Genomic DNA, 13,712 nt, shown 5'->3' with positions numbered 1-13,712 from the left:
GTTGAGAGCTAATCACAGTCATAATATACAGTTGTTGTTGTTCAGTTTCTAAGTTTTCTCCAACTCTTTGCAATCCCATGACATAGATATTTTAAATAATAGTGTTGGAAAAAAGGTGGGACTCAGAAAAGGCAACCAGTAAACACAAAATGTAGAACATCTGCTTTTCTATCAGTTTTGTTTAGAAGGAAATAGCAACCCACTCCAGTATCCTTGCCTGGAAAAACCTGTGGATGGAGGAGCCTGGCGGGCTGCAATCCATGGGGTCACAAAGAGTCGGACAAGACTGAACAACTAACACGCGATGGAGAACCTAGGGCTTCCCTGATACCTCAGTTGGTAAAGAATCTGCCTGCAATGCAGGGGACCCTGTTTCGATTCCTGGGTTGGGAAGATCAGCTGGAGAAGGGATAGTCTACCCACTCCAGTCTTCTTGGGCTTCCCTGGTAGCTCAGCTGGTAAAGAATCTGCCTGCAACACGGGAAACTTGGGATCGATCCCTGGGTTGGGAAGATCCCTTGGAGAAGGGAAAGGCTACCCACTCTAGTATTCTGGCCTAGAGATTTCCATGAACTGTATAGTCCGTGGGGTAGGAAAGAGTCAGACAGGACTGAGTGACTTTCACTTTCACTTTTCAATGGAGCACCTATCAGAACTAGATTGAGTCAAAGTGGAGTGCTTGGCTCTAATCCTGGTGAGCTGCTCATTAGTTACACGACCTTCAGCAATTTACTTGGGCTTTGTGTTTCTGATCTGATAAAACGGAGGTGATAGCACTGGTTCTGCCACTTCTCAGGGTTTTCTAAGACTGAAATGAAAATTTGTTTTTTACAACTTTGAATGCCTTGTAGGTTCCAGGTGCTGGGCTGAGGTGAACAAGAAATAAAATAAATCCCTTGCCTTCATGGAACTTACATTTGAATGGGGGGAGATGTATGAAAAATAAATTGGGAAAAGACTGGTGGTATGGGTGAGGGTGAGTTTGGAAGGAAGTGTTTTACACAAGGTGGTCAGGGAAGGCCTGTCTGGAGTTTTAATACTGAAATAAGTGAGTTGTCAGGGCTTCCTCAGCAGAAAACACAGCAAGGAAAAAGGCCTTGATGTTGGAGGGGCTTGGAACAGCAGTCAGCATGGCTGGAATGGAGTGAGCAGATGCAACAGCAATGTGGTTCCAAGAGTAGGGTTGGGATGGATCATGGGAGGAAGGGGTGTGGCTCTCACATGATGGGAGATGGGGAGCCACTGCGATCCAAGCAGAAGAAAGTAATCTGACTTATGTTTCAACAGGAACACTCTGGCTACTGTGTGGACAGAATAGATTACAAGGAGTCAAAGGTGATGGAGAGATCAACTCAGTGGCACAGCATTAAGGCAGACAAGGTTGGCTAGTTTAGACTAGAGTGATAGTGGTGCAAGAGATATGTGGTGAGAGTTGAGGTATATTTTGAGGAAGAGGCAACAGGATTTCCTGATGGGTTGACATGAATTGTGAGAGAGAGGAGTGGGACACCAAGAGTTGAGGGCAGAACCACTCAACAAAGGGGCTACTGATGAGTGCGCTTGCTTCAGAATTTCAAGAGCGTTATTCAAGCCTTATGAATTACCTTGTTCATTTTGTACCAGAGACCAGGCATCTGGTAGATGAAAATCTCCTCCGATTCCCGATAAAAGGTATTACATGATTTTTCACGAAGTTTTAATTCTTCCAAATTTGCTAGGTCAGAGATCAATTTATGACAATGGAACTTGTCAGTCAGAAAAAGTTTTATTACAAGAAACAATGCCATCAGGTAAAAATGCAAAAAATTGTGCAATTATGGCAAAATGTTTAAAAATATCTACACATTTGCCCCCAAAGGACTACAGTACTTAACTACATACCTGAGCACAGAACATTGAATGCCATTTTAAACTGTTTCACGTAGAAAATCTGATTCCTTGCAAGATCACATCCACTTTCTCTCATGCACCAGTGAAATCAGCTTGATGCTTAAGCATCAACTTTGTAGGATAACAGAAAACAAAGATGGAAAATAATACAATTTCTACTTTCCTATAACATAGTTATACCACATCCAGTTTTCAATGTATAAAAAATACATAGGAAAGTGCTACATACTTTCTTCAAATGCAAAAACAAAGCTCAAGTGGGACTGGCATCTATCACCCTCTATTTTAATTCTATAGTACCCATTATGCCTTTTACTTATATTCTCATCATACTAAGCAAATGTACCTTAAATATCTAAACACAGACCCACACATATTACTAATCCTAGTTTTCTAGAACCTCTTCTGAAATCATCTGAAAAGTGGCAAAATATCCCAGCTATATAATTTAAACAAATAGTTATTCATACAAAATTCAATATATATTCTATTGATACTTCCATAGCAAATTCTAAACCTTGGCTTTGACACACTATCCTTAGAGCACACCCTCAGTATAAACGGTTATAGGATCAATTGTTAGAGGATCAACTGTTGTGCAGATCAATAGAATAAATCGACTGCAGAATTAACCACAGTACATTGTACTCCTATACATCACATGGCACATGGAAATTGTTAATGTTCTAATGTCATGTTTTCAAGTAACACAGTGTTCTAAATAAATACAGGAGATTGTCAAAAAGCGGCAGGAAGTCACAGGAAGCAACAAAGCTTTCAAAAATAAATTATGGGAACATCTCTTGTAATGTTTAGTTTGGTTTTTCCTCCCCTTGGCAATGCATCACGGCGTAGATGCTTCAAAATGCTCACAGAAAAAGCCCCAAAACAGCACGAAGAGAAAGAAAAACTGAGAAGAAAAAAAAATAGCTGGTTAGTTGACAGTCAATAAGGAGACTATAGACACACTACCAAGGCCAGCAGGAAGAAAGCATGTACCCAGCTTCCCAAGACTGGATTTTAAAATGTCAATTCTCTAAATGCTGTCCACTTTCAATTCGGCTTCAGGAAACATTCCCTACTTGTAGAGGGCTATGACAAGCAGTTTGGAAAGTTTCCGAAAAACGAGGTATGTGATGCAAAGAGGCAATGTTTTCGATTTGTTTCACAGTATCACATTACAATTTGTGCAAGAGTTTTTAATACAAACTGTGCCAGTTTGTTTTCTTTAAGGGAATCAAAATGTTCCAGTTAAGGACAGACTCTGGCTATACTTATATCCTTTATTACTTATTCCGGGAAGAGTAAAAAATAAGTTACTGATCTAAATATCTGCCTTAGGTATAACACATGAGTTGGTTTGTCCTCTCTGTGAGTATTTCTGTTAGAAATTAATCAATTAAATATGAAAAATGATTTAGTACCTATAATGCTATGCTTCTATTCACTCACACTTTTCCTTCTCAGTCACCTGCAGTTAGAACAAAGGTTTTCAATGAAAAACTATTCATAACTGTTAAGTGCAAAAACTTTTTTAAAAATGAGGTTTTAATTGTCATAGGTAATGCAAAAGACATTAAATGAGACTATTGCAGGAGTTTTATGTTTCTGGAAAACAGAATTTTCAAATTAGGAGTTAAAACTTCACATTCTGCTCTGTGCAGAAGACAAATAAGTTACCTTTCATTGTACCGATAATGAATGGACAGGTAAGGATGGAAAGGAGGTTAGGCGACAAATGGCCCATGTTAGTGCAAAATGAGGATAATAGTCTTCTCACTATTCTCAGAGTGAATCCAGTTAGACCAGTAACTAGCCATAGCTTGCCATCATGTAAGCAGAGAATCTTGTGAAATCACAAGAGTTCAGCAAGTCAAGTACTATGGCCATGAAACTAACATACCAATTTGAAAGGTAAGCATAGGCTCAGACATTTGAAATATACCTAACTATACACATGAGTTAACTTATTCTAGCACCAGCCACCTGTGAATTTGAGCCCTTCTCGGGATTCAAAAAAAAAAAAAAAAATGAGACAGTGTTAGCACTTGAAAAAATTGTCAACACAAAACTACTTTAAAACTTTAGCTTAATTTAAACTAACATGGGAAATATAAAACAATCCAGCTAAAAGCTCTTTCTGAGACTGATTTGTTTTTCCTTCAAACTAATAACACATTTAAATCCAGTACACGTGAAAACAGTACACAAAATATACACATATTCAGAATGAGGATCTAAGTTAGTGCGTCTCTGTAGCAGAGAAGTCACAGCTAAAGTCCTAGTGATATTGCCTCAAATTTTTACCCGTATTTAAAATAAAAAGTCACATCAAACTATTTTGGATGTCTCTTATCCATAGTACCCCAACTGCTCTTCTAAGAGTGCATAGTTGTCAATTCGTCTGGTATCTCAGTGACTATTCATCACGAAATTCTAGAATGATGTGATTACTTTTATACCAGAAAAAAAAAAATGCTGATAATTGCACTTTGTTACCTTTTGCTTACTGAAATGAAAACATCACATGGATGAAAAGAAATCCCTCCCTACACTCATCTTAAACAGCACCCATCTCCATGTGTAAACTCTCTTCAGCTTTCTTAAATACTGACAGCATTTCTTATCACTGAAAGACTACGTTTCCTCCAGCACAAGATGTCGGCGAGCTCACTAAGGCCTGCCATTCATTAAAGGACTTTCTGAAGACACTGAGGATACAGTTTAGCAACAGCACATTCAAAATGCCGGCCGAGGTCCCAGAGGCGATCTGGGGTCTCATACACTTTCATCCATTGGTCAGTGATATCATCATACTGGTAAAGGGAATTTTTTCTGCTGGTTCTGAAGACATGTTCTTCAACGGTCACTTGAGTAGCTCGAACAAATAAATGGAGCTTATTCTGGAAAAGTACCAGTTTAAGGTATGGGTTTATGGACTCATCACATGGAAAGTCCTTCTTACGAGTCCACTTATTGAGCTCAATATCATAGGCTTCTACAGTAAACATCCGCTGATGATTTCCACAGGTTCCAGCTATGTAGTAGATAGAGTTCTTGTATACAGCTGCTAAGCCCTGGATTCTAGGCACAGTCATGGGGGTTAAGAAACCCCAGTAGTCTTTCTGAGGCTCATAGAAGAGGAAAAACTCTCCTAAAGAAAGAGAAAGAAAAAAAAAGAGAGAGAGAGAGAAAAGAAAACAAGAATATGAACATTTAAATTTAAGATAGCTTAAAACATCTACATCCCATGGCACAACATAATATTAGAATCAACCTGATTTGGGGCATTCAAACTGGTAAGTGTGAGAAGTTACTTTGGCTTGATGGCAGTATAAGGGTTAAGAGCTTGGTTTCATTTACTCTATCCAAATATCTGGGTATTTCAGAAAATTGATTTTAAGCTAGCTCTTATAAAAAGTACTATTACTAATGGTTAGCCAGTAAGATCAAAATATGAATATAGGTTCAATCATGAATAAGCCATGATAAATTTATGTGCTAGTTATTTAATTATAAGGTAGTACATAGAATTGTTCAGATTTGTGTCTATGGGCCACTAATGTGTTTACTTTAGTGTTGCTATAAGGCAAAGACAAATATCAAGAGGAGAAAATATGACCTTAAGCTGATAGAAAACATGCACATCATTTATGGAATCGACTATGAGGCATTTTCCATTCTGTTTTGACAATGAAAAGGTGTGCTGAGTCACACTGCCGATGTAGAACTGTCTAAAAGAATTAAGCTAGTGAAGATTTACAAGAGCTTGGCTAATTATAACATTAAAATCTTGGATTTGAAAGAATCAAAGTCTTTGATATGAAAATCTGAACCCTTTATGATCAGATTAAATGGTACTCCAATAAGCCACTCGCAGTCGGGCATGATCTTCTGACTGTTCACGTCAAGTTTATTTATATAAAGAGGCTTTGTTTAGATCAGAAATACCTACTTCTAAATTGAGCTTCCCCTTGAAAACTGTTTTGAACTAGGTTAACTCATATCAATAAATATAACTACCTACCTAATAAAAGTGATGCTGAAAAAATATGTTTTCATAAAATAATTTGTTAAACTCTCAGCTTTTGCCTGCATATTCCCTATGCTTCTTGACTAAAATGTAACAGGATTCTTAATAAAGAAGACAGGAATGAACACTTTTTACCATGTACTACCTCGCTACAAATTTCTTATAAAAAGGAAAGATAATACATTTTAAAAGTTGATTTTTAAACCTAAAGTTGACTTTAATAAACTAAAACCAGTAATGGGCAATTAAAACCCTCAGTGCCTCAGATCTGTCTTATATAAAATACAATCTGATTAAACAATGTTCATTCCAACCCTGAAATTCTGTTAATTCACTGTTACTTTGCTTTAGTATTTAAATTAGTATACAACCTTATATTCCATTTGGGAGTCTTCTAATTAATTCTGTCTCTACTAAAAAATAACTGCTTAGCCAGTAAAACCAAAAATCTATGAAGAGAGAGCTTCATCATATTGGATGATACAACCCATCCAACCATGTAAGTCAAAGTGTTACTCGCTGAGTTGTGTCCAACTCTTTGCAACCCCATGGACTGTAGCCCACCAGGCTCCTCAGGTCATGGAATTCTCCAGGCAAGAATACTGGAGTGTAGCCATTCCCTTCTCCAGGGGATCTTCCCAACCCAGGGATCAAACCTGGCTCTCCAGGACTAAAGGCAGATTCTTTACCACCTGAGCCACCTAGGAAGCCCTATCTAACCATTCTTTATAGATTTTTACATCCATTCAGATACTCCATTTTTTGGCAAGACCAACAAACTTCCATCATCCCAGGCTTCCATTCAACTAAAATGCACGAGAGAGTATTCCTTACTCTCTCTGGAGAACTAACTTTACACTGAAGTTTAAACAAATGGGTTTAGGCATTTCTAAGAAATTATAAGTCAAATAAAGGATTACAGCAAAGAATATTAAAAAAAAAACCTTACAGTGGGGAAAAAAACTAAAAAATCATATGTATCTACACAGAACTTGCACCCCTTTCCTTGTTTTTTTTTTTTTTTTATAGTAGTGAAGGAAAGCATTTATCTGTAAGCAGTTAAGAAATGCAAAAGAAGAAGGATGTTGGCATTGTCAATACTGTATTCAGCATTCAAGCAACTAAAATAAGAAACCAAACACAAGGAAAATATTAGCACAAATGAGAACCTTGAATCAAGTATCTTATTTACTGTTACTCAGTTCTTCTTTCTGGTATCTTTACCAAGGTACCAGTCTTCAATTGTTTAAACAAAAATTTTTAAGCTAAGTATATTACCATCCCTCTCATCTTATGTTAAAAAGATGGCATCTCAAAATTTTTCAGTGAAAAAAAAATTGAAAACACTGTATTATGGGTGACAACATCAACTGCAGTGAAACTAAAATCTTAAACAGCGTGATTTCAAACTCTTTGTGAGTTTCATAACCTTTGCCATCATAAGACTTCATACAAAATTCTTTGGCAACTGAATAGTACAACTGCAGTTGAGGCTTTGTTCTTTTTTTCTCTTTTAAACTAATCCAGTACGTTCCATAAGAAGAATACTTGCCACCATCCCTTGATTATATATCATTCAACTGCAAAAAGTTATGTATCAAACTTGCTTCCTCGTTAAAGTCTTAAAAATGGAACAGAAATAGTTTTTCTCAAATGCTGAACTATTATTTATGGGAAAAAAAGTTTTCAAAAATACTTATGTCACATGATGTCAAAAGACAGTAAAAACATAAAAAACTTGCAGGATCTTTTTAGGAACTTGAAAGTACCTGCCTTTTTTGATTGAAAATTTTCTTTTCTTTACTAGTCCCTTAAAGAACAGACTATTCCAAGAAATACTTTAACCACTTGGGCACCTACCCTGTAAAACATAGATCTTCTCTTTGTATTCCACGGCATTATGAAACTCCATTGCAACAGGCATGGCGCAAACAGTAGTCCAGCGGTTCTCTCTGCTGTCATAGCACTCCACAGATTTTAGTGAGTTTCTCCCATCACCTTCGTAGACACGCCCTCCAATTGCATACATCTTACCACAGCAGTACACCAGTTTGCAGCCTATTCTGGCTCGAAGCAAGGAAGGTTTGGAAAGCCACCTATTGGTGGAATGGTCATACATCCAGAAATCATTTTCTGCCTTGTGGTCAATGGATACCTCACTGCTGCTTGGCCTGTAACCTCCTGCAATGTAAATATCATTATCTGGTGATACAAGAATTCCAACTTCTCTTAGATCATTTGGTGGTTTGCATAGTTTGAACACTCTTCCTGTGAATATATCTAGACAAGGCACTGTTTGCTTCTTTCCTGAGTGTTTGTGGGCTGCGTCGAAACATATGATCATTTCCGATGCAGTCATTCCAAGTCTCTGTGTACAGCCATTGGGACTGGCTGGTCCCTTTTCCACACAGCTTTTGGCGATAGCCTGTGCAAACTGAGGTGGAATTTTCTCTATAAAGGTGTCTTCCATCAGAGGAAAACGTATGCATTTGGCAAAAATTTCTGGAAGGTGCACTTCTCTTTCATTCTGTTCATGTTCAAACCACCTTACAATACTCTCATAAACATGCTCTTCCCGGTCTACGTTTAAATCATCACTGTCTAGGATACTTATCAGTTGGTCTTTTGTCAGCTGAAGAAACTCCTGTTCTTTGGTGACACACAGGAACTTTTTACGAATGTATTCTTTAGATCGATCTCCAAGTTCCTGATGACCATAATGATCAGCGAAGATGAAGACCCCGATAGAATTTTGTGGGTCCAAATGACTGATCATGTACTTGGCACACTGGTCTTGGATGGACGGAATCTGGAAGATGCTAGCTGCAGTGAACAAGGCTTGAACATTGGCCTCTGTCAGAACAACTCTGGAGGTATAGGCATAGTTCAACACTAAATCCATCGACTCGGCTTCAACACCAACAATTCGAACTTCTTTTTGAGTGCTTTCTGTAAGGCCGCTAGTGAACATGGATCTAGGAAGGAAAGAGTGGTGAATTTATCTGCACTACAAATAAAAATTACTGTGGCAAGCTTGTAAAAAGTTATCACAAGGATCACTTTTTGAAACTGAAAAACATTTCCTAATGTGTTTCCTGATATCCTGACTATCAGGAAAGGGATAAAAGTTGATCATCTGGCAGAAGGATTTAATCTGGGTAATCTCAAAGAAACCCTATTGTCAGGGCCAGTCAGTCCACTTTGTGCCAACTCTGAGAAAAGCAGAGTATACCCAACTAAATCAAACTGAAAAGTGGCAAGGCATATTCCAGGACATCTTATTTTCCTTGGAGCCCTATCCAGGCTTCTGATCAAGTTGCTTTAGGGACTTACTTCAATCACCACGTCAGTCAGAAAGTTTACAAATATCTATGGGGTATCAGTGTGACACATTAACATATAGAAACTGTCTAATAAAACTTCTCATAACCCAGTGGAAATTTACAAGGCAACCTGTACCCAAAATGTATCTTTAAAATGTTTAGCTTAGATAAATAAGATGTTCTTCAGAAGTTCTTATTTTCTTCCTACTCCTTTTTAAAATAATTATCCTTTGAATGCTTCCTTAATCATTATAAAGAATATAAAGCACATCAATTCATCAGTTAACCTTGGATATTTTGAAAATTTTTGCTTGAGAGAATCAAGAAATATACTTGATTTTCTCAAAGTTATCATAGTTTTATCTATTTATAAAATATAATAAAAATGTTAGCCTCATTGATGCTCAGTTTTGTCTGACTCTTTGAGACCCCAGGGACTGTAGCCCTCCAGGCTCCTCTGTCCTGGGATTTCCCAGGCAGGAATACTGGAGTAGGTTGCCATTTCCTTCTCTGGGAGATCTTCCCAACCCAGCGACTGAAGCCCTGTCTCCTGCATCACAGAGGGATTGTTTTACACTGAGCCACCTGGGAGGCCATAAATAAAGATCTGAGTAGGGTTAATATCAATTAAATGCCTACTTCTAAAGAGAATTTAAGAATTAATGGATTTGTTGCAGATCTGATTTTGTTGGTTTTCAGAAATTCCAGGTTCTTGTCTTTGAGACCAAGCTTTCTTTTCCTTTTCTTTTTTAATGTGCTTTTATGGTACTTTCAGCGCTTCCCTAGTAGTTTAGCTGGTAAAGAATCCACCTGCAATGCAGGAGACCCCAGTTTGATTTCTGGGTGGGGAAGATGCCCTGGAGAAGAGATAGGTTACCCACTCCAGTATTCTTGGGCTTCCCTGGTGGCTCAGCTGGTAAAGAATCCACCTGCAATGCGGGAGAACCTGGGTTTGATCCTTGGGTTGGGAAGATGCCCTGGAGGAGGGCATGGCAACCCACTCCTGTATTCTTGCTGGAGAATCCCCATGGACAGAGTCAGAATGACCGACTAAGCACAGCACAGCATGGTACTTTCTTGGCCAAACCATTAAGACATCAAAATCCTAGCTTTTTATTTAAAGTGCTGCTGCTCCTAAGTCACTTCAGTCGTGTCCGACTCTGTGCGACCCCATAGACGGCAGCCCACCAGGCTCCCCCATCCCTGGGATTTTCCAGGCAAGAACACTGGAGTGGGCTGCCATTTTCTTCTCCAATGCATGAAAGTGAAAAGTGAAAGGGAAGTCACTTAGTCGTGTCTGACTCTTCGCGACCCCATGGACTGCAGCCCACCAGGCTCCTCCATCCATGGGATCTTCCAGGCAAGAGTACTGGAGTGGGGTGCCATCACCTTCTCCATTTAAAGTGCTGCTGCTGCTGCCAAGTTGCTTCAGTTGTGTCCGACTCCGCGCGACCCCATAAAGGGAAGCCCACCAAGCTCGCCCGTCCCTGGGATTCTCCAGGCAAGAATACTGGAGTGGGTTGCCATTTCCTTCTCCAATGCATGAAAGTGAAAAGTGAAAGTGAAGTCGCTCAGTTGTGTCCGACCCTCAGCAACCCCATGGACTTCAGCCTTCCAGGCTCCTCCATCCATGGGATTTTCCAGGCAAGAGTACTGGAGTGGGGTGTCATTGCTAAACATCATTTGCCTTTCTTCTCCCTCCTTTGATGTTTCTAAGAAGTTCTTAAAATTAAACTTATAAAAAGGTCAAAAGCTCTTTTAAAAATACTCTTGAGAAAAGGATGGTATGCCCTAGAATGCTTAATAGATGTCTGTTGAAGATATTGACCTAACACTGGGGATAAACTTGATTATTCAGATCCAGACCTCTCCTATATTAAGTGATGTTATGAAAAAAAAGTGGGAAGATTTTCAGATCACTTTTAATGTGTTTGTCAAAAACATGAAATTAATTCAAAAATGCAATATGTAATATTGGAGGTATACAGGGGTACCTGGACCCAGCTTGTTACCTGGGTTAACTATCCTTTGAGTCCTAATTTTACTGCTATTATGCAAAATTTAAGTGTAATATCCTGCAGACTTTTTTTTCTCCTTAAATGACTGAAAATTAAATGTTCCAATGTATGAGCTGGTTTTTTAATTCAGGTACTGAAAAACTCAGTTATATAGGTCCCAATTAAAAAGAAAAAGAAAGCCCTTCATTATGCAAAGATTAAATCCCAAAGGAGAACATTACCACATAACCCTTTATCAAGGGAGCTACTCTACTGACTTGAATACGCTGGCCTCACACACAGCAGTGTAACATGCAAGTTCCCCTCTGTTCTATCATGTTCTGTATGTAAACTCTAATTCAAGTGGGAGTACTTCCTCACACAAAATCCTGAGCAGCATGTTTCTAATAATTATACACATTTTATTTATTTATTTTTTTTTTTTGCACATTTTATTTCTGACAAGTCTCTGGGATCAGGAAACAGCCATGGCAGATTGCAAGCTATTCTATTTTTTCCATCAGTGATGCAAGATTTGCAAATATTAAGTATGATTTTTTTACATCTCACATAAGGTGCAACACTGGTGCCCAAGAAACTTCTGTACAAAAGCTCTAGTCAAGTGAGAAGAACCTAATCCTTGAGTCTTCTAGCCAAATACCTTCATTTGACTTCTCCTGTCTTACGCTTAGAAAGCCTTCCAAGCATTTCCTGAACTTCTTGGAAAGCAAGGAAATCTACTGTAGCATACTTCTTTCCAAGAGATTTGTCAGGTCCTCAAAACTAATTTTAAGCAAGTATGATATTTAAATGATATAAACCAGAATATAAAATTACACTGAGATATAAATATTTTCACTTTAAAGTTTCAATTTTTTTTTTTTTACTATTTAAATCTAATATACAGTTAACACTTCTGTAAATTAAAATTTAAAGAGGACCCACTCTTGTTCCTTAAAAGTTATATACAGTGACTAAGAAGCCTGGCTCTGGACTCCAATCCAGCCTCTGCCACTTACTAGTTAGATGATTTAGGCAGTTCACGTAACCTCTTTGAGCCTCAGTTTTTTCACATGTAAAATAGGAATAACAAGAGTGTAGAAATAGGATTATAAAGATTATATAAAGTGACATAGGTAAAATGAGCTTTGCCTAGAGCTTGATAAGCATAACTGTAGCATATATAAACATAAATGACCTAACCATATCTAATGGATAGCCTTGATAACTGAATCTCACCAGCAATTTTCATACTTCATACCTTTTGTGTATACCAGTTTCTTCTTTTTTCTTTCCAGGTCACACCCTTGTTATGGTTAATTCTTAATAGTGCAATGGCCTATCCAATGCAAATCTAAATGGTTACATCACAAACATCAAACTGAAGTGACTATATTTAACCCAGTATTCTGAGAAAGAGGAACCAGAAACTACTGTCTGGAACATTACACTGCTATATGCCCTATAAAGGTAAGCACCTTCAAAAGTAAAAAATATATTTACTGTGTGGTTGAGAAAATTATTTCACAGTCATTCATGCACCATTTTTGAAAACAAAAAGGCTTAAAGTGAGTACTTCAAACAAAAAAAAGTTAAACTTGAACAGGAAATTGCCTTTATCACTGATCTTGTCTTAGAGTACGACATTATTTTTTAGACTCAAGTTTTGAAATTGTACTTTTCAAAGTTTTATAATATATAAAGATGAATATAAATGAAAATGAAAACTGACCTCTAAAATACTTCTGGAAATCTCAGAAATAGTCATTAGTGTGGGGCCTAACACACATAGAAACTGTATTTCATCGATTTTTATTTCACTGCTGTTATCATCATGGGATTAAAATAGTCCATTAAGTGGGCAATTTGTTTTTAAAAGAAAAGGCTATTAATTTTTAAATTCTAAAAGAGTTAACATGCACTAAAGAAATCCTGGATAAATTTCTGGAACAAATTCCAGATCAGCACTGTTCAATAAAACTTTCAGTGATGGAAAGGTTCTGTTTCAGGGCTATACAGTGGGGCAACCACTAGCTACATGTGGCTACTGAGCACTTTAAATGTGGTTAGTGTACCTGAGGAACTGATTTTTTTTTTTTTCATTTTATTTAATTTTAGATAAGTGAAGTTTAGCCACACGTGGCTAGTGGCTGCCATATTGGGCAATGCAATTTTAGATTTTTCTGAAACATACAAACAAAAACATATTTACTGACTTAAAACCAGTCATCTGAATTCTAGAAGAATCTGTCAGTTTTTTTTAAAAGGGGGGCTTAATAAAATAGGGCCTGTTATTTATTCTCAGGAAACAAATACATTAGTTTCATCCATTGTTGCATCTCAATATAAAAATGAAGTGGGCAGTACTGAAGGAGAAAGGGGACTCGGTGCAGACATCAATAGAGGTTTCCACCAACATCATACCTGAAATAAGGGCTGATTGCAGCAAGAACGTTTCTATGACAGGAA

The 13,712-nt window shown here is 37.7% G+C and overlaps 1 protein-coding gene and 1 long non-coding RNA gene across 5 annotated transcripts in view; one reads left to right on the top strand and one right to left on the bottom strand.

The window, feature by feature from the left end:
- The window catches only part of LOC104999087, a 283,904-nt gene that overhangs the window by 233,647 nt on the left and 36,545 nt on the right, over positions 1-13,712 (top strand). For all 3 annotated transcript variants that reach the window (XR_826542.1, XR_826543.1, XR_826544.1), the window contains one exon: positions 12,542-12,713. This is a non-coding gene — a long non-coding RNA (uncharacterized LOC104999087). Of the gene's footprint in view, positions 1-12,541; positions 12,714-13,712 lie in introns of those variants that run through there.
- KBTBD8 (kelch repeat and BTB (POZ) domain containing 8) overlaps positions 1,725-13,712 on the bottom strand; it is a 13,126-nt gene continuing 1,138 nt past the window's right edge. Inside the window, exons 3-5 of one of the 2 annotated variants that reach the window (XM_010854548.1) lie at positions 13,668-13,712; positions 7,784-8,898; positions 1,725-5,044 (exon numbers count right to left, since the gene is read on the bottom strand). The exon at positions 13,668-13,712 is cut by the window's right edge and continues 14 nt beyond it. In XM_010854548.1, the coding sequence (XP_010852850.1) occupies positions 4,581-5,044; positions 7,784-8,898; positions 13,668-13,712 (1,624 nt within the window). In that variant the 3' untranslated portion in view covers positions 1,725-4,580. The remainder of the gene's footprint in view (positions 5,045-7,783; positions 8,899-13,667) is intronic. The other variant, XM_010854547.1, reaches the window with a different exon arrangement.

This window comes from Bison bison, unplaced genomic scaffold (genome assembly GCF_000754665.1).
Source record: "Bison bison bison isolate TAMUID 2011002044 unplaced genomic scaffold, Bison_UMD1.0 scf7180017864343, whole genome shotgun sequence".
Lineage (NCBI taxonomy): Eukaryota > Metazoa > Chordata > Mammalia > Artiodactyla > Bovidae > Bison > Bison bison.
The sequence above is the reverse complement of the archived record's forward strand: the minus strand, read 5'-3'. Positions and strand labels throughout refer to the sequence as shown.